The sequence below is a fragment of the Nomascus leucogenys genome, chromosome 6 (genome assembly GCF_006542625.1).
Source record: "Nomascus leucogenys isolate Asia chromosome 6, Asia_NLE_v1, whole genome shotgun sequence".
NCBI classification, from domain to species: domain Eukaryota; kingdom Metazoa; phylum Chordata; class Mammalia; order Primates; family Hylobatidae; genus Nomascus; species Nomascus leucogenys.
In genome coordinates this window covers 49,035,689-49,062,171 of record NC_044386.1, presented here as the reverse complement: position 1 = coordinate 49,062,171, position 26,483 = coordinate 49,035,689, and the positions used below count along the sequence as shown (strand labels likewise).

At 38.4% G+C, this 26,483-nt stretch overlaps 1 protein-coding gene across 2 annotated transcripts in view; it reads right to left on the bottom strand.

Annotated features, from left to right (window-relative positions):
- The window catches only part of MYO5A (myosin VA), a 226,662-nt gene that overhangs the window by 27,675 nt on the left and 172,504 nt on the right, over nt 1-26,483 (bottom strand). The window contains exons 25-33 of one of the 2 annotated variants that reach the window (XM_030814075.1): nt 25,773-25,886; nt 19,386-19,529; nt 19,120-19,173; nt 16,779-17,006; nt 14,356-14,364; nt 11,919-12,019; nt 8,680-8,760; nt 5,784-5,982; nt 2,062-2,155 (exon numbers count right to left, since the gene is read on the bottom strand). In XM_030814075.1, coding sequence (XP_030669935.1) covers nt 2,062-2,155; nt 5,784-5,982; nt 8,680-8,760; nt 11,919-12,019; nt 14,356-14,364; nt 16,779-17,006; nt 19,120-19,173; nt 19,386-19,529; nt 25,773-25,886 — 1,024 coding nt within the window. The remainder of the gene's footprint in view (nt 1-2,061; nt 2,156-5,783; nt 5,983-8,679; nt 8,761-11,918; nt 12,020-14,355; nt 14,365-16,778; nt 17,007-19,119; nt 19,174-19,385; nt 19,530-25,772; nt 25,887-26,483) is intronic. The other variant, XM_030814074.1, reaches the window with a different exon arrangement.

Genomic DNA, 26,483 nt, shown 5'->3' with positions numbered 1-26,483 from the left:
ATATAATTAGTGCAAAGTGCAAAAAGTTCTCTGAATAAAGATTTTTAAGTTCTGCTAATAGACATTATAGCTCGTGTGTGTGAGTGTGTGATGTGGAGGCTCAAATTTTAATGTAATATATGACTCATGTAATGCTAAAGGATTATATATAAAGTATAACTATAAAATAATCTTTCTGATTTCTAAACAAATATTTCAGTATTTGTACATCCAACGGAGTAATATTCTTTACAAAGTAAATGTCCATGTTGCCATGTTATAAATATTTCTGAAACTTACTCATTCACTCAACAAACATTTATGGAATGATTATGAGATAGGGCAGACACTATGCTAGGTGCTGTGAAAGCAAAGGGAAACAGAGATGTTTCCTATGCTTAGGAAGCTCAGAGTCTACTATGGAAGCCAGTAATTCAAACAGAAAAATTGCTAAAAATACGACATAGTGAAGACCATAAAAGATGTCAGCCAAATTGTGGTACACAGAGAGCAGAACCATAACGTCTGTCTGGGTAATCAGGAAAGGCTGCTCTTGAGGATGTGACATATGACTCTGGTCTCAGGCTGAGCAGGACTTAACCAGGAGAAGTAGGATGACCAAACAGAAGGAGCAGTTATGACAAGGCCTGGCATGTTGGAGGAATGAAAACCACACTTGGAGTTAATCATAATAGATTCTTTTGAACATCCTCAGTGATGGGGAATCTTCACTGTTTGAACCAAGCAAGAATTAGATGCAGAATGACAATGAGAGAAAATGATTAACAGCTCACACAGGTTTGAAGGCTATTCCAAAGAGTGTCTCAAAATCCCTTAAGCAGTGAGAACATTGAAATAAGCTTAAAATTTGGCTTTAGGCTGGGAGCAGTGGCTCACGCCTATACCCAGCACTTTGGGAGGCTGAGGCAGGTGGATCACGAGGTCAGGAGTTCGAGATCAGCCTGGCCAACATGGTGAAACCCCATCTCTACTAAAAATACAAAAATTAGCTGGGCATGGTGGCATGCACCTGTAATCCCAGCTACTCAGGAGGCTGAGGCAGGAGAATTGCTTGAACCCGGGAAGCAGAGGTTGCAGTGAGCCGAGATTGCACCACTGTACTCCAGCCTCAGCAACAGAGCAAGACTCTGTCTCAAAAAAAAAAAGAGTTTGGCCTTAGTCTTGTTCACTGCTAGATCCCTGTACCTATAACTCTTAACAAATAAACACGTAAACACACTAATAGAAAAGATGAGATTCATTTGTATATAAATAATAACAACAACTATTTGGTTATTTCTCAAGGAATTTTTTCATCATCATCATATAGAAATCATGAGATGTTTTTAAAAATCTTATTTCTTTATCATCATAATTCATATTTTTCTTTTTTACTTCTCTTTTTTTCCTCCATTAGACTGTAAGTTCTTTTGAGGACAGACTCTGTCATACTCATCTTAGTATCCCTAATACTAAGAATAATGGTAGTAACTAATAACTAAGTCGCATGAAGCATTTTTACTATGCATCGGTAACTTTTCTAAGTGTAATATACATATTAGGTTGATGCAAAGGCATTTGCAGTTCCTGCCATTAAAAGTAATTGCCTTTGGACCAACCTAATAGCTCATTCAATCCTTATAAACCATGTCAGATAGATGCTATTACCTTTCTAATTTAACAGATGGGAAAGCAGAAGCATACGGAGGTTCAGAAATTTGCCCAATATCATATGATTAATAAGTAGAAGAGCTAAGATTTGAACCCAAGAAGCTTGACTCCAGAATCCACATTCTTAACCCCTATGCTATACTGCCTAGCACACTGTCTGGCATATAGAAGATATTCATTAGATACTTACAGAGTAAAATCTGTAAATTATTACTACCATGAAAAGAACATTTTTCCTCATCTAAAAATGTAAATTTCTACTCAACAGAGGTTAGGTTTGCCAAAAGTCATATTTTGTTATTATCCCTAATATTTGCATGCAAACCTCTATTAGGCCACTTACATAGCCTAGTCTTTAGGCCAAGACTCAAACCAAGACTCAGCAACTGTGTTAAAAATATGTTTAAATACCTTCTAGTTCACCAATTTTTTTGGCAAATACTTTCAGTTGTTTTTTCAGTTTACGGACCGTCTTATCCTGTTTTTCAAGTTGTTCCATCAAATCCTAAAGATCAAAGAGAGAAATATATCAGAAAGATCGAAACAGGCCTTCTAAAATGCATCAAGGGAAAATAGACACAATATCACAGAAACAACACTGTTAGTTTTACATAAAAGCTCCAGAAGAGCTCATTGGTGGAGCCACCACCTGGCTAAAATTGGCAGGCATGGGAAATGCAGCTACAATAAAAGCCATATGTTAAAATATACAACACAATAAAATCCTTTACAGCGTGATGGACAGCAGGCTCACTGCAGAGTCTTTCCAGTAGACTCCATGTGGGAAAATCAACTGAATGCTTTGTAAAATGTATTGGTATTCCAGTAGAATGCTTTCTTTTAAAGGACTGACTAGGCAAAAATAAATTTTGATGAATGCACAAAAAGGTTTGTGAAAGAATGGTTGAACTTAGGTAGGAACTGACACTCCCCATGTATGAAGCACTGTCTCTATGAGAGCCACCCTATGAGATTCTAAAATTAGCCCTGAAACTTAAGAATAGTTCAGAAGTTTTGGGAATTAAAAGGTAAGTTGAAAAAAATAATCACAAAGAACAGGATAAAGAGTGGTCTGCTTACCTAGGACCAAAGTGGCAAGTGGCATAAGGCATCTATAAAATCTTGCAGGTGATATAATTTTGCTTATACAGAATAAAGGGGTATTTATGAATGCTTTATGCAAAAAGAGAAACAAAAGCAGTACACTTAAGGAGGAAGGTAAAAAAAAAGTCCATGATTATTGGCTATTTAATAAAGAATTTGCTCAAATGACAGGCATGGTTAAAAACTCAATCAAAAAGAAAGTGGACAACAGTAGGCTCAGAAAGAGCTTGGAAGGGCTATGAGTCAGCAATGTGTGTGGTCTGTTATGCAGGTTATGGAGAAGAAAGTCATTCCAAATACAAATATTCATTTTCCAGTTTAGACAGGAGTAGATTTAGCTACTAGGCCAACCATTCAAGGGAATAGTTGCTATCTCTTCAAAGTGTTAAGTTGTGCTTCTTGGATTTTACGTGATCTTTCAAATCACATTTTGCTTCCATCACACTGTAAGCCTAGTGTTAATAACAAACCAAACGTGACAATGTACTCAGGACACTGATAGAGGTGACACCAATGGCTAAAAGACAGCTGTGGGGAGAAACAGGTTTTGTGAAAATTTTGAACAGACTTCCTGGGAGGGGGCAGGCAGCAGTGTGCTCTTCAGTTACAGAGGGCTATAAGTAGTGAGGAAGACAGCAGAAAAGCACTATGGTTTTACATACAATCATCCGTTTGTAAAGGGAAATCCGATATGATTGATACTTCTTAGGGTCATCTGCATATAATTCCTCAAAATACTGAAAAAACAGGCACAATGGATATTTGTTTTTGTCTGTGTCTTTGAGGGAAATGCTATCTTTCAGCAAAATCAATTTTAAAATATTTTAAAACACAAATAGTGAAACTATATATACTCAAAAGGCTCTGATTTGTCACCTTCCATTACCCTTTTATCTTTCTAGTATAGATTATTCTAATTATATATGTACAGATGTTTCTTGTGTGATCAAAGGAAAGAGGCTGTGGCCAGGATGCCATCACTTAGGAGGCCCAGATAAGGCTGTCATTTCCCTCCTCCAACCTCCTGCCTTTTTACTCCCAGCCTCCCCAACACATGATGCTCACAACTTGCTGCATTTTTTTTTTTTTCTGCCAGCAGCAGTGGCAAGAATAGGGGAGGCAAATATAATAAAAGTGAGAATAACAGCAATGTTAGCTTGTGAAGCTGGAGAGGCTGGTGGGAAGCTGTGCATCTTCCTTCGCTGAAAGACAGCATGGGGGAGGCCTGTGAAGCCTGTTCACTAGATGAGGTAGAAAAATCATTTTTGTGTTTTGTGTTGGTGGTAGGTAGGTGGGCAAGGTAGAGTTTCAAGAGCACTAAGCCCAGGTCTCCTGCTAGGCTTTAATATCCTACTCAAGTGTTTCTTAGAGAAATGCACAATCAAGATTGAGAAAACAATGATTTTGGAAAAAGTCTATCATTTCCTGTACTTATGTTTGAATCCATCAGTGTGATGGCAGGAGAAGCAGCTGACCTACAAAGGGTTTTCCCCAAACTCAAATTCATTAACTGGGCTCTATTAGCTTAGAATATAGGGGCTTAGTCTATTTTTTGTATTAGCTATGAAAAATTGCCAAGAAAATTAATATTGCAAACAAGGTTGCAAGGGAAATGTCTGACCAACTTAGTGAAAAAACCCTGGAAATCTGCCACCGAGAAGCATCTTTATTTCACGATTTCACCTTGTATTTTAAAACAATAATTTAAAGCACAGAATTTGTTGCCAATCAATCAACTCATTATATTATTCAGTATATTCGGCAATACTTAGTCATCAAAGCATTGTTAGTTTAATTTAAGCAACAATATACTTGAGCGTTGTAAAATAACACTTCAAAAATATTTTACGATTCAGAAAATTTTCCCCACAAATTAGTGAGATTTCAGTCACTTTGGAAAGAGCCCACACACTGCCCCCACCCTCCTCCCTCATTCCCACGGTGGAGCCTCATACAGACTGTGAATAGAATATCTTTGTGTTTTGCTTCTAATTCATATAAAAGTTGAATAAATGACACTAGAAAACTATTTGTAATGTAAATTATCACTAATGGAGTAATGGAGGGATAATTCAGATTGTTAAATCTTCAGAGAAAATTCATACTATTTTATTATAGGTCATTAAAAATGTTAATTTAAAAAAGACACAAATCACCACCAATCCTAAACAACTTTTCTCAAAATCGGGCTAGCACTACAATATAGACTTTATACAGAAATGTGAAATTATCACTTTTTAAGGATTTTTAATATAGTAAATATATTTGTCAAAAAACTGTAAATCTGTAATAAAAGTTATTATGTGACTGAGAAAGAAATATTTTCGAAAATATTTTTGGCAAAAAAAAAAGGAACAAGGAAAAAAAAAAGAAAAGAAAACAGTCAGACTCCATGCCAGGGTTTAGAATCTGACAAGGAAAAAAACAATTTCCTCATTTGTTATACAAGTTCTGCTTAAAAGAACAGAAAATATGTAAACCTGAATCCTAACACACACCTCCCTGACCTGGGAGCTCCATCCAACATCAGCCAAAAACCCCTGCTTGGTTTTGCCAACCGCCTTTCTCAACCTCAACCTCAACTTTAACCCCACTTGTCTGCTAGAGATGCAGCCTGGGATGGCCTCAGTGGCTGCTTGGGGACCAAAGGCAAAGGAAGCCTGTCCCCAGTCTCAGTTGTGACAATCACATAATAAACCTAGGATGGCAGAGGCTCTGCAGCTGAAATGGAGGAAGCAGATCACCTGAGCTTCAAGGCCATCAAAAGCCCAGCCTGCACCCAGGTGGTTGTCTGCCTCCAGGGCAGGTCTAAGAGCACTCAGCCCTCTGTGATAAATAGAACCTGTGCCTTTTTCCTTCCTACCAAAATATTTATATTTTCCTTACTCTGTCTCTGCTGGAGTAAGAGGGGTAACAAGTACAGAGGGGTGAGTTTTTCCCAGCAAGAAAAACCCATCTTTGATCGAAAAGAAACTAGACTGTCAGGCAGGCTACGTTAAGGAGCATGTGGACCCGGCAGCTCTCCTTACCAAGTTTTCGTTGGTCAGCCGGGTGATCTCGTGCTGCAGGCTGGCCTCAATGCGGGCCTCTGGGGGCAGCTGCAGGTTCTGGGCCAGCAGCTGCTGCTGTCGGTTGTTCTCCTCCTTCAGACTCTGGATCTCCCCACGGAGGGCCTCGGCCTCATTCTCATGGCTCCTCTTCTGTGACTGGAGCTGGGATTCCAGGAGCCTGTGGGGAGGACACAGGGGTCGGAAGGGGAGATGACACCCCGAGTCGCTGTCTAACGGGTGTAAGGCATCGCGTTCACTTGCAAGAGTAGGAAAAGCAGATATTCTTTAGTATCTGTGTATCTTCTGACTTGATTAAAGTCAAGAAACTAAAACAAGAAGCAGAAATAGAAACGGATGTTCTTGCATTTGTGTCTTTCTGCATTATATAAAGTTCTCAGAGGCCCTAAGAAACAGGAGAGTTTTAGTCCTCTTGAAAGGTTCATAGGAGGCCGGGTGCAGTGGCTCACGCCTGTAATCCCAGCACTTTGGGAGGCTGAGGCAGGTGGATCACCTGAGATGAGGAGTTCAAGACCAGCCTGGCCAACACAGTGAAACCCCGTCTCTACTAAAAATACAAAAAATTAGTCAGGCATGTTGGGGCATGCCTGTAGTCCCAGCTACTCAGGAGGCTGAGGCAGGAGAACTGGTTGAACCCAGGAGGCAGAGGTTGCAGTGAGCTGAGATTGCACCATTGCACTCCAGCCTGGGCAACAAACAAGAGCAAAACTTCGTCTCAAAAAAAATAAATAAATAAATAAAGAGGGTCATAGGAAATGAGGATGTAAAAAAAAAAAATCAATCGAAAAAAACAGCTTTAATTTGCCTTGCATTTGCATTTATAAATTAGCATTTAAATTGGCATAGACAGTACACCTTTGCCACAAAACAACTCTGCACTATAAAGGCCAACATTACAAACTTCCAATCTAACTAAATGTGCCTTCAGAACTACAGTTACTAATTCCAGGCAGAGGGAATTATATTCTACTCCTATTCTGAAAGACAGAAAGGCTGGAACACCACTCCAGCCTTATATATACAGATTTACCCGAATCCACACAAATAGTTCTAAAATTTCCTAGATCTATTTTAGATCTGTCATCTTCTCTCTCCCCATAAACTTACATATCAGAAACAGAATCCTAACAAGATGTGGTTTTAGCACACAAATATTAATAGGACGAACAAAGTGGTTATTGCTTCTCCAAGCAAACATACAGCCAGCTGTGCTCACAGGGCAGACCAGGCATTGGCAGTGAGAACACCAGGGTCAGAGCATCCTCCCTTTGCCACGCACCCCTGCTTCTACAGTCACTCTTTTCCAAATGCAAAGTTATGGTTAAGAACTAACTAATGTGAAGAAAGAAAAGACATTCTTTTATTCCAGTCCTTTGGTTGCCAACTGCTGGGTAAAACTTAATGATGCCATTTGCAAGCAAACTGTTAACAGTGGACTAAAAATATTTTAGTGATTAAAACATTTCAAAAAGATCTGCATCAATAACACCCCAAAGTTAATGACAAGTGTGAATGATGAGAACAAACAAAGCAGAATAAGCAGAAGCCCCTTGAACAAACATTTGAGTATTTTAAAAATTTAATCACTAAAATGGAATTTTGATGAGATTTTAAAGACAAATATCACTAGAGCAGATGAATGTCTGCGTTAGAAAGGTGCTGCTGTTTCAATTTTATTTTCTCTCCTCCGAACATATTTAACGTGTTGAATTTGGGTAATTATTCTGAGCTATAGCAATGCAGAAAACTCTCCTGATTTGCTGTTTCACAAATGTGAATTTCATAATAACCACACAGAGTGCCAAATCATGCATTTCATCTTGCTTTTAGACAGCATGATAATAATATATAAGAAGGTAGCTGGGCGCAGTACCTCAAATCTGTAATCCCAACACTTTGGGAGGCCAAGGCAGGATTGTTTGAGCCCAGGAGTTTGATACCAGCCTGGGCAATAAAGTGAGACCCTGTCTCTACAAAAAATAAAAAAAATTAGCTGAGTGTGGTGGCACATGCCTGTGGTCCCAGGAGGTCAAGGCTGAATTAAGCCGTGATCATGCTACTGCACTCAAGCCTGGATGACAGAGCAAGACCCTGTGTCAAAAAAAAGAAAAGAAAAATGTAGCCACATTGCCATAGATACATATATCCTGTAGATCTATTTATAGGATATGAGAAGCCACTGTCTCAGTAATAAATCTTAATCTCTCCCCCAATAGTTTGTGCCCTAATTGAAAGATTATGTTTTTCTTTTAACTCCTGGAAGAGAGAGATTCAAAAATTTTAGTGTCTGAAGGGAAGTGTCTTATATTCACCATCATTCAATTTTAGCTTTAATAGTATCTTGTAGTGAAGGTTTTTAAAGGTGTTTGGACCGGGTGTGGTGGCTGACGCCTGTAATCCCAATACTTTGAGAGGCTGAGGTGGGCGGATCACCTGAGGTCAGGAGTTCGAGATCAGCCTGGCCAACATGGTGAAACCCCATCTCTACTAAAAATACAAAAAATTAGTCAGGCGTATTGGGGCACGCCTGTAGTCCCAGCTACTCAGGAGGCTGAGGCAGGAGAATTGGTTGAACCCAGGAGGCAGAGGTTGCAGTGAGCTGAGATCGCACCACTGCACTCCAGCCTAGGCAACAGAGTGAGGCTCTGTCTAAAAAAGAAAAAAAAAAAAAAAAGGTGTTTGGCTGAATGTTCTTAGTTTTACTGAAAAGCTCTGGACAAATAACACAATTACTAACACTAATTTACCCAAGAAGACAATCGATGCACAAGAAATACAGGGGTGAAAGTCAGGAGGTCACTGTTAGTAAGAAAAACAACAAATTAATAACATTCCATTTTGAGGAGACAAATATAACCTGTTTGCTTGTTTTAACCCTTCATAAACCAGCCACAGCTCTCCATCCTCATTCAACTCATGGTAATCCAGAGCAGATGATCTTCCATGCAAAAGGAACAACAATGCAAAACACAAAAGGATACAGGATGGTGATGAGGTGACGATGGTCAACAGCAGCACACAGTATTTCAACATTTTATAAGTTTGTTTTTATTCATTATGACAACTTTAAGACATTACCACAAAAATTATTTTTGGTTAATTTTTAAAAATAAGTAACATGTAGCATCACATGAAAATGAGTAGAAATTAACGCAAAATAATCAAGGATGTAGAGCTACTTTTCCTGCAAAATAAGAAATGACTGGAAGGTGAGAAAGAGGTTCTGTTTTTGATGTTTTATTCAGCTAGCAAAGTGATCTAATACATCACATATTATATTAGAGGTTATGACACATATAGAACGAAAACTTCAGCTACTGTCTTTGTGTGGCAAACTTCATAAAATTTTTCAAAATGAATTTTTAAGTCTTCTAGGTAGGAACGTTTTTAGCTTAATAAAACATAATTTCCCACATTAAAAAACAAGTTTTAAAAATTCTTATAGCAGTAACACAAATCAGAACACGTCCGAGGTCCTCAGCTTTTATGACATGATTTTTAAAAGCTTTTTTGTGTCAAAAATTAATTGTATACCTGGAAAAACTGCTATATTAGAGATATATCACATCTTATTAAAAACGTGTAATTAGTAATGATAATGTTAGTAATCATTTATTTTCCACTTAGAATATAAAAATATTTTTTGAGTGTTTGCTCGGTGTCAGATGCTGTTCTACATTCTTTCACATGTACTAATTCAGTTTCTCCAGTAACCCAACATAAGTCATTTGCCACATTGCAGAGGAAGACGCAGAGGCTTAGAAGTAAGATACCCATAGAGGTTACACAGCTGGTAAGTAGTGGATCCCAGCACTGACTCTGGAGTCCAGGTTCTTACTCCTGCTATATTGTTGTTATGTTTACATAACCCAAATTCCAGGCATTGTCTTCTACTTTACATCTAGAGAGTTCATATCTCTCTAGAGAATTCACCTATTTACATGGTTTCCATTGTATTATTATACTCTGATGACTTCAAAATTTATATCTCAGTACACACATCTCTCCTGGCTACAGATTTATATACTCAACTGCCTAATAGATTTCTTTCTCTGGATGTTTTCCCGGCTCCTTAAATCCAATATGTATAAATCTACTGATCATCTTCACTGTGCATTTCCCCACACTCCAGTCCCACGATCACAAAATGGTATCACCACATCCAACCAAGATAGCAGAAACCACGGAGTCACCTTCAGGCTTCTCCATCCCTCGCCCACACATCCAATAAACCAAACAGCTTTCTGACTTTGTCTTCTTATGTATCTTTCAAAACGTCCCATTTCTGTCAATCCTAACTGCCACCAGCCACGCCCAAGTCACCATAATCATTGGGTTACAGGAACACTCTCTGGTCTTTATGCTTTCAATTTTATTCTACTGCAGTCTATTCTCTAACATAACAGCCAGGGCTAGCTTTCCAAAAATCAAACCTCATCACACCATTCTCCTACTTAACACCTTTCAGAGGATTCCGTTATCTTTGGAATAAAGTCCAAACCCTCTCAGCTGTCTCCCCAGCAGCCTATAATTTCAGTGAGAGTAGGAACCGCATTTATCTTGCTTATTACTGTATTCCCAGTATGTGGCACAAGGCCTGGCATGAAGTAGGCACGCTGGTGATCGAATAGCTAAGTGGATGGAAGAACAGTGTGATACATTACAGTGCTTTCTATATTAACACATTCTTAGATATAACATATGTTTATAATTTAAACTAATAAATTAAAATTTAAGTAAAACCAAATACTTTTATAAGCATTCTCCACCCTCGTCCACAAAAGAAGATAAGAAGTACAGTCATCCTTCAATATCCATTGGGTTCCAGATCCTCCCTTGGATAGTAAGATCCACAGATGTTCAAATCTCTTATATAAAATTTGCATACTATTTGCATATAACCACGTACATCCTCCGTACACTTTAAATCATCTCTAGATTACTTATAATACCTAAAAACTTGTAATATGTAATCTATAGACTACTTATAATACTCTATAAATAGTTGTTATACTGTATTGTTTAAGAAATAATGATAGGGCCGGGCGCAGTGGCTCATGCTTGTAATCCTAGTACTCTGGGAGGCCGAAGCAGGTGGATCACCTGAGGCCTGGAGCTCGGGACCACCCTGGCCAACGTGAAGAAACCCCATCTCTACTAAAAAAAAATACAAAAATTAGTCGGGTGTGGTGGTGGGCACCTATAATCCCAGCTACTCGGGAGGCTGAGGCAGGAGACTCGCTTGAACCTGGGGGGCGGAGGTTGCAGTGAGCTGAGATTGCACCACTTCACTCCAACCTAGGCCAAAGAGGGAAACTCCATTTCAAAAAAAAAAGCAAGAAAAAGAAAAGAAATAAGAAAAAAGTCTGTACGTGTTCAGTACAAATGTAATTTAAAAAATATTTTCCATCCTCCATTGGTTGACTCCACAGATATGGATCCAATGGATATTGAGGGCTGACTGCACCTTACTTTTTGTATGGCAATATTCTTCAGTTTATAAAGTATGTATGTTTACCAATCCTGAAACTATCCGTCAAGAGACCCAGACCAATAGACTAAGGCTTTGCTGGGAAGGAGGGTGGTAGTAAGGCCAAGGGGAATTCCAGATATGAGCCTTCATTCTCCTATCCTAGAAGTCATGGTGCCCTTTTAGAGTTACATGGCCAACACTGAGTGATTCCAGATACCTCATCACTTCTTTTCACTCCTAAGTTTCAACTATTGAAAACTGCAGTTGCCCCTAGAAACCTTCACAAATAACCATCCTGAATAACAAATGAAAGTGACTACCTAAGATGGTACGACCTGAGCAGGTGGTTTTCTTCTCAAGGCAGCCCCTTAAAGCTAAGACATCAAATATTTTTAAAATCTTGCTTTGATTTAAAGCACCTGACACCTTTTGTCAATACTATTACCTTCTATTATAATGAAGATCTTAACTAGAAATACATTGGAAACCTTGGATTCCCTTTGAAGGCCAGTTAATGTCTAATACAAAGGAATGTATGAACACTTTTACTGTACAAGAGGCTGGCTTGAAGGCTAAAGATCAATACAATTAAACCAAAATGAATAAAAGAAGGATCAACTTACCTGTTTGTTTCTTTCAAACCAATGTATGCTTGTGCTATTTCACCTTTATCTTTCATTTTTTGTACATCTTCCAAAAGTATTGTGGAATCTGTCATTGTATTCTGACAGGGAAATAACACATTTACGCATTAAGATTCAACTCAAAAGCTCTGGACATATAACACATTTATTTGGTATAACTGGGGGACGGGGGTTATGTGCTCCACCACACCTGTGACCCACCAAAGCATCAGCCCCAACCTCATGTAACTGCAGAGGGGAGTTTGGCCCAGGTAGTTAAAAGAGGTACCTTCAGTTTTTCTCCTGAGAAACACTAGCACTCTACTACAAAGGTGAGAAGATTCTAGAGTGTCACAGCCCTGTAAATAAAATCACTGATGGGCCATATATGTGTTTTACATTATGTGAAAAAAATATATATTTTTATACAGTATATATATATAATATAGTATATACAGCATTAGAAAAATAAACAGGCACCTATTTAATGGAATGTACAAAGCCATTCTTTCTACTACTTCTTGACTAGTTACAATGAGCAGATGCCCCAATAAAACACTGAAAGTCTGACATAAAGTTCACTTTTTCATTAAAAACTCAGAAAAAGAAGGTAGTATTCAGATTATATGCTTCAGCAAAATTAAGTTTTTTTCTCACATTCGGTTCTTTTTTCCTCTAGTACAATATAACATAGTACTTAAGCTTTTGAAATAAACATCTGGCAGGTCAGAATTATTAATTATTTTATATAAAAATAACTTTTTTTGCCAATATTTTAATTTTCTTTTTAATTTTCTCCGTTTAGTCAAATCTGTCTGGCAACCAATGTAATTTCAAAATCTTCTTCTATTCAGCTACTCTATCTTTCTAGACAAGAGTAAGAGGTAAGAATCACTGCTGGCAAACCACCATGGAACATGTATACCTATGTAACAAACCTGCATATTCAGTACATGTATCCCAGAACTTAAAGCAAAAAAAAAGAACCCCTGCTGTGTAGCTTCTAAAAAATAATATACTTCAGAACCCAATGGCTTTGTCTAAATGGAAACATTTCCACATAAAATTCAACTCAAAAGCTTTTGGACCACATATTTGTCTAAATAGTATATGTCTGATTCTTTAGTAAACATGATCTAAGCTCAGGCCTTGCAATGAAACAGACTTAATAAAATACACTTCAAATACCATGATCTTAAAGACAAGTTCCAAGATAACTTTAATGCCAATTAGAGACTTACAAATGCTTGTTTCTGAATTTCAATGTGTATTTTAAAAATCCTTAAAAAAAAACCACTTTTCTCTTAATGCTATCCTTTTGTAAGTTTATAAATGCTTCCTCTGAGATCAACTATAATCTCACGAAATATACTAATAAACAGTTTATATTTTACTGAATTTTAAAAATCTTTCCCATTAATACCACAGAGTATTTTTTTTAGCTATGTTTTGTAAATATTTTAGTACCTGTTTTACAAAGAGCTTCTTTTTTCTCTTTCTCTGAAAGGAACAAAATCTTTCTGTTTTATAAAGGGCCATACTCAGATTTTTAAGACCCATAAGTAATAACTTTCAAAGACCCAAGTGTTTACATCAAATAATGCTATCTGTGTGCTCTGATATCTCAGGACTTACATGGTATGGTTTTGAACTTTCAGCAAATGAGGTAACTTGATCAAATTAGCTAATCCAAGAGAAGAAAGCCTTCTTAGTATGCTTCTCTCCTGGGTAGTAAGTCACCAGTTCCTCCCTCATTCTGACTACCTTAGCTAAAAAGTGGCACTTGGGGATGGGATCATATTTGGGCCACCAGCATTTAGGAATTTCCTGACTCACTGCTCAAACTTTGTCTCTCTTAAGCCTGTGACCAGAAGTTCTAAAAGCATTGTGCTATATAGGAAAATTCCAGCAATATCTGTCACTCAGTACATAGAGAAACAAGATATGGTAGAGAAATTTGACTTTGCAACCTTGTCACGAGCCACTTTTTCATTCTAGCTGTGGACTCTACACTCAGGGAGATGAAAATGGCAGCAAAGAACAGTGTGCTCAGCTCCTCAGGCTCCTCTTCACCCTTAGCCAAAAAGCCCGCCACTGGTAGATATGAGAGCTCAGGAGAGCCGGTGCTTTTGAGTGTACTCCAAGTTAAGGGCTTCCCTCCCCAGCCTGTGGACAGCCTACCAGAACTACGGCAGTGAGTCATAGAGCTGCCTATGAGTTAGAAGTCATGGAGTCCCCTCTATAATCTAGACTGGAGCCTATTACAACCACTGTTTCCCTACTGACTTCCCAGATCAGAAGGAGTCAAATCGGAAATTCACTTACAAATATCAAAATAGACTTGGACAGAAAGCATCAATTGCCTTTATTGGGGGATACTTGTAAACTAAAGTTAGGATTAAATAGAAGCATTTACTAAAAAAAAAAGTATAATTACCTTGTCATCCTGATAATCACAAGTCAGCAAGCACAAAAAACAAAGAAAACAATCAACCCTTAGTTCCATAAATAAATTTCATCAATGAGTTCCTATCATAACAGATAAAAGCTAATTTAAAAACAGCCATGAGTTGTTTCTCTAAAATTAACTCTACACATTAACATTCCTGGAACTGTCATAAAACAGACACTAATATATATTTATGTGTTGACAACTTCTATTTCCAGGAACAAATGCTTGAAATTCTTTTAAAATTGTTTTGATTTTTCTGGTTATAAACTATCTTTGAGTATGTGAGAGAATGACCCTCCTATTAATGTATGTGGGTGAAATTCTTATCGTAGGTCTGTGGAGTTAAATTTATGTTCCCCACAGAAGTCATTTGTCCAAGGGAAGATTCCCAGAATACTCTAGAGGTGGAGCCAATACACAAGACCTGCCTGGGCTGGATCATCCCCTAGCTCACAGGGTGTTGCTCCCCATTGCCCTGCAATGCAGTGGTGACATGATGTGTCTCTCAGACTAGAAACTGAGAGGGACAAACAGCCCTGGGGAGTCTGGAAGATCTTAATTAGTGTCAAGGGCATTTCTCCTAGGAGGGGACATGAGTGCTACCATGTTTAGGCTGGGAGCTGAGGAACTTAGGTACCTCAGTTGGACAGGGTCAGCCCATTAGGGTCAAGACAGCAGCTGTCACATGGGGTACATGAGCTGGGCAAGGGAGAATGTGTGATAGCAGACCTATGTGCTCTGTTAGCTGGACTGTTTTTATGTCCTTTGCTTCATTTTTCTTTTCCTTTCTCTTGATTTTTACTGAAGTTTCTTGTGAGATTACCACATTGCAACCCCATAAATATATACAATTATTATTTGTCAATTAAAATTTTTTTAAGAAAGAATACTAATTTGTCTCAAGAGAACTAGAGAAAGGAATCTTGATTTTTGGACTCTGCTCAAGCTAGATTGCAAGCCTTGTTTCTTGAGGCCCAGCCACAGTGGTAGCCAAGGGAACCAACTGAGACAGCCCTGGGGTAAGGTGCAACCTATATGGCCAAGCCAAAATGGGGGCTCTTCCCATTTCTGGCTTAAGGGGTTTATGATTATGATTATAATTATTTTGAGACAGAGTCTTGCTCTGTCGCCCAGGCTGGAGTTCAGTGGAACGATCTCGGCTCACTGCAAGTCCCGCCTCCTGGGTTCACACCATTTTCCTGCCTCAGCCTCCCAAGTAGCTGGGACTACAGGCGCCTGCCACCACACACAGCTGATTTTTTGTATTTTTAGTAGAGACGGGGTTTCACCATGTTAGCCAGGATGGTCTCGATCTCCTGACCTTGTGATCTGCCCGCCTTGGCCTCCCAAAGTGCTGGGATTACAGGCGTGAGCCACCATGCCTGGCCTGTGATTTGTTTTAAAGTAAGAAAGCCCATTTCTCTATATAACTCCACTATTACTGGAATTTTATTCCCCCAAATTAGTCAAACATCTTGTTTTTAGAATTTGATATTTTTTGGACCAGTGTTGATCTCAGGTGTGAGTTGCCTTCAAGTCCGATTATATGTGCCAGGCACAGTATCTAAACTGCATGCAGAAATATCATTTCTAAGAGGAGTACTCTCAGATTTTCAGGCATCCGGCTCATTATATATCATGGATTTTTTTATATGACACACCACACAGTTGGGATGCTTGATTGCCTTGAGTCCTGTGATGCTCTGCTGCATGCACAAGGGTAGGGAGGCAGGCCAGGTTTTCAAGGTGATCACTCAGATTCCCTCTGATGGCAAATGACAGAAAGGCCCATCTCTCATCAGCATATGGCAGCACTGGGTCTCAAATGAAGGCAGGGAAGGACTTCAAAGGGCCATCTATATCCTCAGTGTGGGAGTCCTCTCTGTTGAATCCTTAAACAGCCCCTCCCACTGGGACAGCACCCCCCTACTAAACAGAACTGCCTGAAGTGAGCAGAAATCATCTCCATGTAACTTCCACTCACTGATGTCACTTCTAACCGGTTCATCTGTTACTTCTCCAATTAAACCAGCTATTTTTGACAAATGATTTTAAAGTTGTATTTAATGCCTTTCTGCAGTAAGAAAATTTAGAGATTTTTGTATTTAATAAAATTTTATTTTAGATCAAAATTTATTGTGGCCAGATTACTACAAAAAGATTAATTTTAAAACTCATGAGAGATGAAACTTTGTGATCATTTGGGATTCCCCTGGCTTTTTGCTCATTCCAATTTATACTTACAATAGTTTTAAACAACACTGGGATTTTTTTAAAAAAAATGATGAATCGTCAATTAGATTAAAAATGCTCTTAAGTGTTTGCTGCATTATAAACTGGAGGGAAAGGATAAGAAGATACCGAGGTCAGTCCCCGAACACCCAGTTTAGTTGTGTGCTTGCACTTACCTTGGGTTGGATGGCCTCTTTCTGGCTCACCAGTTGAGACCTTAAGATGAGGACTTCCTCCTTGCGGACATCAAGTTCCTCGCTCACAGAGGTCAGCTGCTCCATGAGGACACGGTAGGCAGGTGCACCTGGGGCGGTCACCTCTGGGGCACTTTTCTCACTGAGGGCCTTGCGCAACTCATTTAGCTCATTCTTCAGTTTTTTGTTTTCTGATTCTAGTTCTTGACGCTGTATGAAAAGACAAAGAAAAGTTCACTGCTGTCATCCTCAACTTTACATTGGATGCTCAAACTTCTCCCAAGCTGGCAGAAGAATTCTGCTGAAAAAGTTCATCAGAGTTACCCTAGTGAATGGCTTCCTAGGTTCTGCCAGGAGCTCTGCTCTGCAAATTAAGAAGTCTGACATCAAGTAGAATTGAGTAAGGTCAATGGAAGTTTGCTTCATCAACCCAAATTCCAGAGTCAAATGTAGTATTCTGGCCTGCCCAGGGTGTGTTCACTGGCGTGGAGAGATTGCTGAGTCCCAAGGGGTGAGTTTAGCCAGTACTATGGAGCCTAGCTTTTGTTTGCAGATAAATATATTGGAAATCTGAGGGTCCAGCTGGCCAGGATATTTCCAATGAATGATTCAGATGGGTGGATCTCTGAAATCTTTAGTAGTCTCCTCTTACTTCCTTTATAAAGCAGAATGGAAAGACTATTGAAATGTTAGGCTTTTAACTTCTAATTAAAAAAATTTACCATATCATTCAAACTGGTAAAACTCCCTTTTGTGTCTAAATGACAACAAATAGTGCATTTTTCAAACTTCTTTTCTGTGTGACACACTTGTGACATTGTGGGCAGAGCCTTGGGAGGCAGGAGGCAAGGCTGAAGGCCTTCCTCCAGCCATTCAGAAGGATATGCACATCCTCATCCCTCCAATAGTTCATGTCCTACCAGCCAGCCCCTGCCACCAGTTAGTGCTGCCCACTTCATGCTCTGTTCAAACAATGGCAATAAGAACCCAGAATAGAGTGCCACTGACACTAGAACACAAGTGTCACAAGATACTGGTTGGGAAACATAGATGCAGACAGGCACTTAAAAGCACCATGGCGCCTCATTTAGCACAGGACACAAGGCCTGATGATACTGAAACACTTGTGCATAAACATTGAATATTTTATTGTTTCTTCCCAGAGACAAAATCTTTGGTTTGTAGCACCATATCAGTCCTTTCGATGTATTATATTAAAACTGTTTAGGCTGGGCATGGTGGCTCACATCTGTAATCCCAGCACTTTGGGAGGCCAAGGGGGGCGGATCACGAGGTCAGGAGATCGAGACCATCCTGGCTAACACAGTGAAACCCCGTCTCTACTAAAAAAATACAAAAAATCAGCGGTGGCAGGCGCCTATAGTCCCAGCTACTTGGGAGGCTAAGGCAGGAGAATGGCATGAACCTGGGAAGCGGCGCTTGCAGTGAGCCAAGATCGCACCACTGCACTTTAATCTGGGCGACAGAGCAAGATTCTATTTCAAAAAAAAAAGAAAAAAGAAAAAAAAAACTATTTAAAGTCCTTCTTTTTTCTAGTTTAAGAATATATAACCCTTTCTTTCATGAATTAATCTATTCTTTTGTAAAAATGAATGCTTTCTCCCTTCCCCGTTCTCCCACCAACTGGTAATCAGATTCTTATTCCTCATTTCTGTAACAGAAGACACATAAATGTCATTACTTTGATGTGTAAACTACAAATGTTTCCCAAATTTACTGTGTATCAGAATCACCCAGAGGTCTTGTTCAAACACAGATTGCTGGGGCCCACCCTCAAAGATTCTGATTCAATAAGTCTAGTAGTGTGAGGCCTGAAAATTTGCATTTCCAACAAGCTACCAGGTGACATTGATCCTGCTGGTCCAGGGACCATATTTTGAGAGCCACTAATCTAGTACTTTGTGAATCCAGGCTTCATTCATACTACAGAGAATTTTTTATTCATTCATTATTGTGTGAAGCAGGAGAAATCTGGAGAGCAGATTCCTACTCCTATGTCTGGTCTTCCCCATCATACCCAAACGGATTTTTATAGTGGCAGATGCTAGAGTCCACGTCCTTTACTACCACAGCCTCGAACAGCAGCTACTTCTCCTGTTCCTGTTTAGACTAAAGTCTAGCTTACATGAAATGTAATTTATAAAAAGAAACAACACAAGAAGTAATGCTGAATAAGGCTGAAGCTAGGACCTCTGGTGCAATCTCCAGCTCTTAAAGATGTTCTCTGAGAAAAAGAGAGACTCTGAGTGGGCCTCTTCCCAAAAGAAAATATTCAAAGTCTTGAGCAGAAACTCCCCATTACCTTGAGTGACTCATATTCCAGTTCTGCACCTCTAATTTGTGGTCTTTCTTCTTCCTAGGGAAAAGTTAAAGTTTAATATTTTAATTGTCACATTTTTACTCTTAAAATATTTACTTGCTCTACAGAAAACAGTGAAGAGAGTTTAGCCCTCACTACTTTAACCAAGTGCTGCTTGGATAGGCTGGGCTGAGTCCCCACTAAGGAAGAGACTGCTGAAATGGACATAAAGCCCAGCCTCAGCTCTGCGGATGGGCTGTGCTGCGCACCTTGGCCTTGCTGCGGAGCACCTGCTCCTCCTTGCGGTCCAGCTCATCCTGCATCACCTGCTTCTCCTGCTCCAGCTCTGTGACCCGCTTCTGGAGCTTAAGGAACAATGACATGTCCAGAGGTACCTTCTTCTCACTTGGTTCCTAAACCCCAGGAATCACAAGATGGTCAAGACAAGCCAGAAGACATACAAGCCAATGAGAAAATGACAAACAGCTCAATGGGAAAATAGGCAAACTTACAGAATAAGAAATACAAACATCCAGAGAATATATTTTAAAAATGCTCAACCTAGCTGACAATGAGAGAAATGCAAATTAAACAACAATGAGCTGCTACTTCTCTCCTATCAGATTGGCAAAGACTAAAAAGATTCATAATGCTCTGTGTTAGCCACAGTGTCTCAGGCGATATTGGTGGAAGTAAAAGCAGGCCTTTGAAAAGCGCAATTTTGCTGAACTTACTAAAATTTAAATGTGCATACCTTTAACCTAGCAAATCTACATTTAGGAATTAATCCTACAGAAATACTTACACAAGTATATAAAAATATATGGAAAAAGATGTTCATTGAAGCATTTTTTTTTGTAATTGCGAAAAACTGACAATAATCTGAATGTCAGTCAATAGGACAGTTGCTTAAATAAATCATGGTATAGCCAAACTGTGAAATATTTTTTAGCTGTTAAAAAGAATGAAGTAGGCCAGGCACAGAGGCTCATGCCTGTAATCCCAGCACTTTGGGAGGCCGAGGCGGGTGGATCACAAGGTCAGGAGTTCAAGACCAGCCTGACCAACATGGTGAAACCCCATCTCTGCTAAAAATACAAAAATTAGCCAGGCGTGGTGGCTCATCTACTCAGGAGGCAGAGGGAGGAGAATTGCTTGAACCTGGGAGGTGGAGGTTGCAGTGAGCCGAGATTGCGCCACTGTACTCCAGCTGGGGCAGCAGAGCGACACTCCATCTCACAAAAAAAAAAAAAAAAAAAAAAAAGAATGAAGTATATCAACATGAGCAGATAAATACATCTTAAAGTATTACATGAACACACAAACTGTAGGACAGAAAATACATCTTGTTTTTGTTAATAAAACACAAACATATGTGACTTTTAAATGTATACCTAGCACATGCATATAAAAATTTGGAAGGCCATCAATGGTTATCTCAGAGGATGGAATGTACTATGGGAAAGTCATTTTTTACATTGCACATTCCCATATTTAAATTGTTTACAATGGACAGATTCTACATTTACAATCAGGAAGAATGATTTTTGAAAATATGAAATGCCAGCATAAATATATCGAGATCACACAGAGAAAACTGAAATCTGATAAACCAAAACATATACAGTCAGCCCTCCATATCCTTGGGTTCTCTATCTGTGGGTTCCACATCCTCTCAGATTCAACCAACTGTGGATCAAAAATATTCTCCCCCCAAAAAAACTCCCAAACAATAAAAATGAAAATGATTATCACATTTTTACTGTTAGAATATTTACTGCCTCTTCACAAAACAGTGAAGAGAGTTTAGCCCTCGCTACTTTAAAACGCTGCTTGGTTAGGCTGGGCTGTGTCCCCACTAAGAAGAGACTACTGAAATAGACATAAAGCCCAGCCTTGGCTCTGCAGATAGGCCTGTGCTGTGCAACTTGGCTTTTTATTACAAATAAATAGTTATTATACTGTATTGTTTACACAGCATTTATATTGTCTTGGGTATTACAATATGCTATATTTGTCTTAGGTATTAAATAATGTTTTATTTAATTATATATTATCTTAGGTATTAAACAATGCTATATTTACATAGCTTGTCTTAGGTATTAAAAGTAATGTAGAGATGATTTAAAGAATATGGAAGGATGTACATAGGTTATATGTAAATACTACTGCATTTTATAAAAGAGACTTGAGCATCCTTAGATTTTGGTATTCATGAAAGTCCTGGAACCAATCCCCTGTGGAAACCGAGGGACGACTGTATAGTTCTTAATAAACTGAAGGATAACCTAATAACATTTTAAAAGTGTGTCAATTGGTTCCAAAACAGAATCACAATGAGACCTACTAGGATGAATAAAGGTACACTAATTAAAGCTAAAAAAAATGGAAACAACTAACCATCATCATGGAAGTTGTGGATGCCATAATCGTTTTAACATGTTTACCTAAGGTTTTAATTTTTAATGAGGTAAGAAGAGAAATAATTGTACTGTTAGAATTAATGTAGAAGATAGAGTCCCTTAGAGAGAGACAAGTGGGGCTGGAGGAGCGAGAGAATGGCAACAATCATTTATTTAACTAAATGGTCAAAGTGTAATTCTTAAATGATTGGTAAATCTACCCAACTGTTTAAAAAGAGAATGTTTACTTTTGCTTTTCTGATATGAGAACAGAATAAACTTTTACAGAAAATTTAGGAAATAAGAAAAGTTCAAAGAAAAACACAGCCATAATCTTAACTCCACAGAAAAACTACAATTTTTTCTTAGTCTTTTTCTCTATGCATCTATAGATTTAAAGAATTAGAATAATATTGTCATTATAATTTTATATGATCTTTTAAACTTGGCATTGCATTGTTTCCCAAATTTATAATATGATATTTCAATATATAGACAGGTGTGCCACCATTTGCTTAGCTATTATTTTACTGATGGGTGTTGAAGTTGTTTCTAATTTTTTGCTATTGGAATATGACTAAAATAAACACCCCAGTATATAAATATCTAAACATTAACTTCTTAAAAGTCCATTAAATTAGGCCAATTTACACTTCTATCAGCAACCATCACCTTGCCTCGAACAGTAGTGACTGTTATAATTAAAAAAAAAAAAGCTCAGTTAATAGACCAAAAGTGGTACTTCATTGTTGATTTAATTTGCATTTCTTTGACTTTTTTTTTTTTGGATGGAATTTTGCTCTTGTTGCCCAGGCTGGAGTGCAATGGCACAATCTCATCTCACTGCAACCTCCACCTCCTGGGTTCAAGCAATTCTCCTGCCTCAGCCTCCTGAGTAGCTGGGATTACAGGCGCCTGCCACCATGCTTGGCTAATTTTTTGTATTTTTAGTACAGACGGGGTTTCACCATGTTGGCTAGGCTGGTCTTGAACTCCTGACCTCAGGTGACCCACTTGCCTTGGCCTCCCAAAGTGCTGGGATTACAGGCATGAGCCACTGCGCCTGGCCTTCTTTGACTTTTGAGGAGATTGAATAATTTTTATTTTCAGGAATTGTATATTCATTAGCTACCTTTGGTCTTTCGTGAACTCAGAGTAGTGTTAAGTGTTATTCCAATTCAAAAACAACCTAAGAAGAATCAATTGAACAAAGAAGTAGGCATTTATAGGCTGTCAAAGTCATTTGTCCACGAATTAATTACAGCTGAACTTTTTCTTTCTGCCTACTTTGTAATACTCAACAATTAGAAAAAGTTTCGGTATATAATCTTTATAATAAAGTGTGTCCTGACTTAGCACAACAGATATAACATCTTGCCTCAACATGCAATCACTACAGAATTTCATTCATATAAAAATTCTTTTCTATACGTCCCCCATAAAAATTAAGCATAAAATACTTATATTGACGCTTATTTACAATTTAAACATTCCATATTATATATTTTAATGTTTGTTCATTTATGAATGATGTATACGTCCCTGAAATTTTAAATTATTTAATCTTTTCTTACACTGTCATAGAACCTTTCATTCCAGAAATGAATATAATACTTCATTCATTATACCTAAAATATCACTTGGAAATCATTCCTTTGAGCCTTGAATGGGCACTTTTTGTTTAAAAGGAATCCTCTTATTAAAATGGGATGGTGTTTTGACAACTAGAAGTAGCAAAAACAAAAAAAAAATGAAAAGAAAAAAATGTGATGGGGTAACTCTTTAGACATCGGCTAATACTACATAAACAACTAGTTGATTGCTGGACAAGAGCAAAATTCTGTGGATAAGAATATTAAAATAGAAGATGGAAGATCACAAAAGATTACATATGAAAAATGCAAAATGATTTGAGGCATAAAGATTGGTAATTATTTAAGAGTGCTCCCGATGGTACCCATTCTGAGCCCTGATGACACATCTAATTAAAGAGATGGTATCTAATTAAAGAGATGTCCTCGCTATACCCCATGAGCAAGAAGGAAGATTGGGCCATGTGTCACAGAGAAGTTTCTGAGGTTTTGTTTCACTTTCTTGCCTTAGTAAGGACTTTGTCACCCAGGGCTTTTCTAAGACAGTGAAGCTTTTTAACTGGCCTAAAAAGTAACACTAGTCTCTCATCTGAGGAAAATCAAAATAACTGAACTTATTCACAAAATTACCACCACTACAGGCCTGGCAGTCATTCTGAAATAACTCCTAATGATAGCTGAGAAAGTTCTGGTGACCCTTCCCCAGAGGTGAAAGGTGTGAGAAAGCTTGAGAGCAGAAGCAGAACAGGGATCATCAGTCAAGGGCTCCTAGAAGAGGTGCACACCAAGCAGGAGGAGCCCTGGTTCCAAAGCAATGTCAACCCAGCCCCTGAAGATCGGCAAGCGTGGGAGGGCTGCAAAACAAGTGGGACTGGCAGGCAAATTCTCCAGAGAGCTACAGACTGGTTTCCGGCAAGCACGCCCTTTTTATCATGGCTTCCCCCTACCAGCAGAGCTGCTAAAGTGGTACTACACTGGAATGGGCAGTTTGTAAATGTACTTCCCTCCGACTATTGCAAGTGAGTACTCCCACTGAGATCAATAGGATGTAATCCTAAAACCTTCCTATCTACTGAAGGCTCAGAAGTTCTAATTTTTAAATCTTCAAAGTCTAACTTTGTGGTATTCTGCAAAGATGGCACCAATGATTCTTCTCAACATACAAGTCTTTCCTCCCAACAAGAGATGGAATCTATCCCCTTTGCCTTGAATATGGGCTGGCCTTGTGATTTTCTTTGACCAGAATGCGGCAGAACTAACACTGGGCCAGTTCTGGGCCTAGCTCTAAGAGGCCTGGCATCTTTTAGTCTCTCACTCTTAGAACCCACCTACCTGCTGCTGAAGAGAGGCTACATGGAGAGGCCCAGGGAAGAGAAGCAAGCACTCTACAGAATGCAGCTACATGAAGCACTCCGACCACCACCACATGGAACAGAAGAACTCCCCAGTCAAATCCCACAGAATTATGAGTAATAATAAATTATTGTTTTAAAAAAAACACCAAAATTTGAGATCATTTATTACATAGCAATAGATAACTGGAAAAACCTCTATCCTGCTATATACTGGCCATACTGTTATATCCATGGGCCCCAGCCAACGTTAGCTATAGATAGAAAAGGGATTGGAGAGTTGCAGTATAGAATCCCTGGATGGAAGTCAGTAGAATATAATGGCTTAAGAACATGAATTCTAAAGAGACAAGCCTCAGTTAGTATGCTGGATCTACCATTTATAAGCTGTGAACTTGGACAAATTACTTAGCCTTCTTGTATGTATGATTCCCATGATATGACATTCCACCTATATAACATTTTTCTTCAAAATTAACAGAATGAGATGGCAGAAACTTCATTCTTAAGTAGAACTAAGACAAGAAAGGAAAGAATCACTCAATTTCTCTAGCTATTCTACCAGAAACTGTCTATTTCTGATTTGGCCATTTTCAAAGAATATAATATAAAAATAGGACAGTTGTGCCTGAATTACCTATTATTAAAACTATACCATATTTAAAAAGATCTTAGAATTGGTTGGGAATAATCTAACTAAAAGTCACTATACTCTTGGAGTTACAGTAATACATCATTTTGGTTTCATACCACATAACACAAAACATTAAAGCAGATTTCTAAACTATTTTCCATGCATTTTGTAGAAGAAAGTTACATTGGTAAAAACTGGCATAAAACAGAGACAGCAGTTTTGCCAAACTCTGGGGCACTGGTGTTTATACTATTCAAGGACAAAGGGCTTACTTTAAAAATAATTTACCTCTGTCTACAGCGGTGGTCCATAAAGTAAATAAATAATAAATAAATAAAAATAAAATAATTTACCTCAGTCTGAAATAAATTCCTGTACATATATCATGTTAGGGGTAAAAGAGAATTATAAAAATAAAATCTCACCATCAAAATTGCATTAAAAATTAAAATTAAAATTTGTATTGACAAAAATATGCAGTAGGTATGTATGTACACAGCACTTAAGTGTACAAAAATGTAAATAAGTTTGTATCTATAAGTCACTTATGAAGAATAAATGATTCAAACAAATACTATGTTTATGACCAATTGGAGTCTGCTTTGCAATGGAAATGTTCCTTGTTAACAACAGCATGCTCACATCCTACTTTCAGTGACAGATGTCTGAACTGTACCTCTGTCCTCGATGGAATGTCTTCCATTTCTGCAATTTCAGAGCTAAAGGTATATTCAGACTCGTTGCTGCTGTGGGTGGAGTCTGTTCTCTTGTGTCCAGGCTTAGGCACATGCTGCAAGGCAAATAACCCAGGTATAATTAATGCAACATAATTAGTCTAGGCATTGTTAAGACAGCATCCACCTTGACTTGGTTCTTATCCCTACTACCTGACTTGTATTGGTGCCCAAGTGATTTGTTCCAAATTGTTTTGACCAAATAATTACAAAAAGGTCACCTCTTCAAAGAAAAAGGTACACTGGCATGACAGGACAAGAACAGTTGCAAAACCAGATGCCCAAATGAAAATCACTTCTGATTATTAGTCGAGTCCCCTTTGGGTGTTGAAAGCTTTGAGCAGTCAGTCACACTGGGTGAAGCAGTGCTCAGTGAAGCACTGGGTGAAGCTTCCAAGCACTGACTTTAGTGCTGTAATCAAATAAAACTTACCAAAAACCTCATAAAGTATATTGAAATGGCATGCACATCCTTTTACTGCATGGTAATTAGGCATAAATGGTTTAAAAAGAAAGATGAAGGAGTTCACACAGGCAGCTCTAACTTCTGTCACTTTAATACATGAAGTTAAATCTTTGGAGTGAGCAGTGGGCAGGATGGACAGTACAGGGGTGGTAAGAAAGCTGCTCTAGTAATCCTCTGAAGAGCCCTT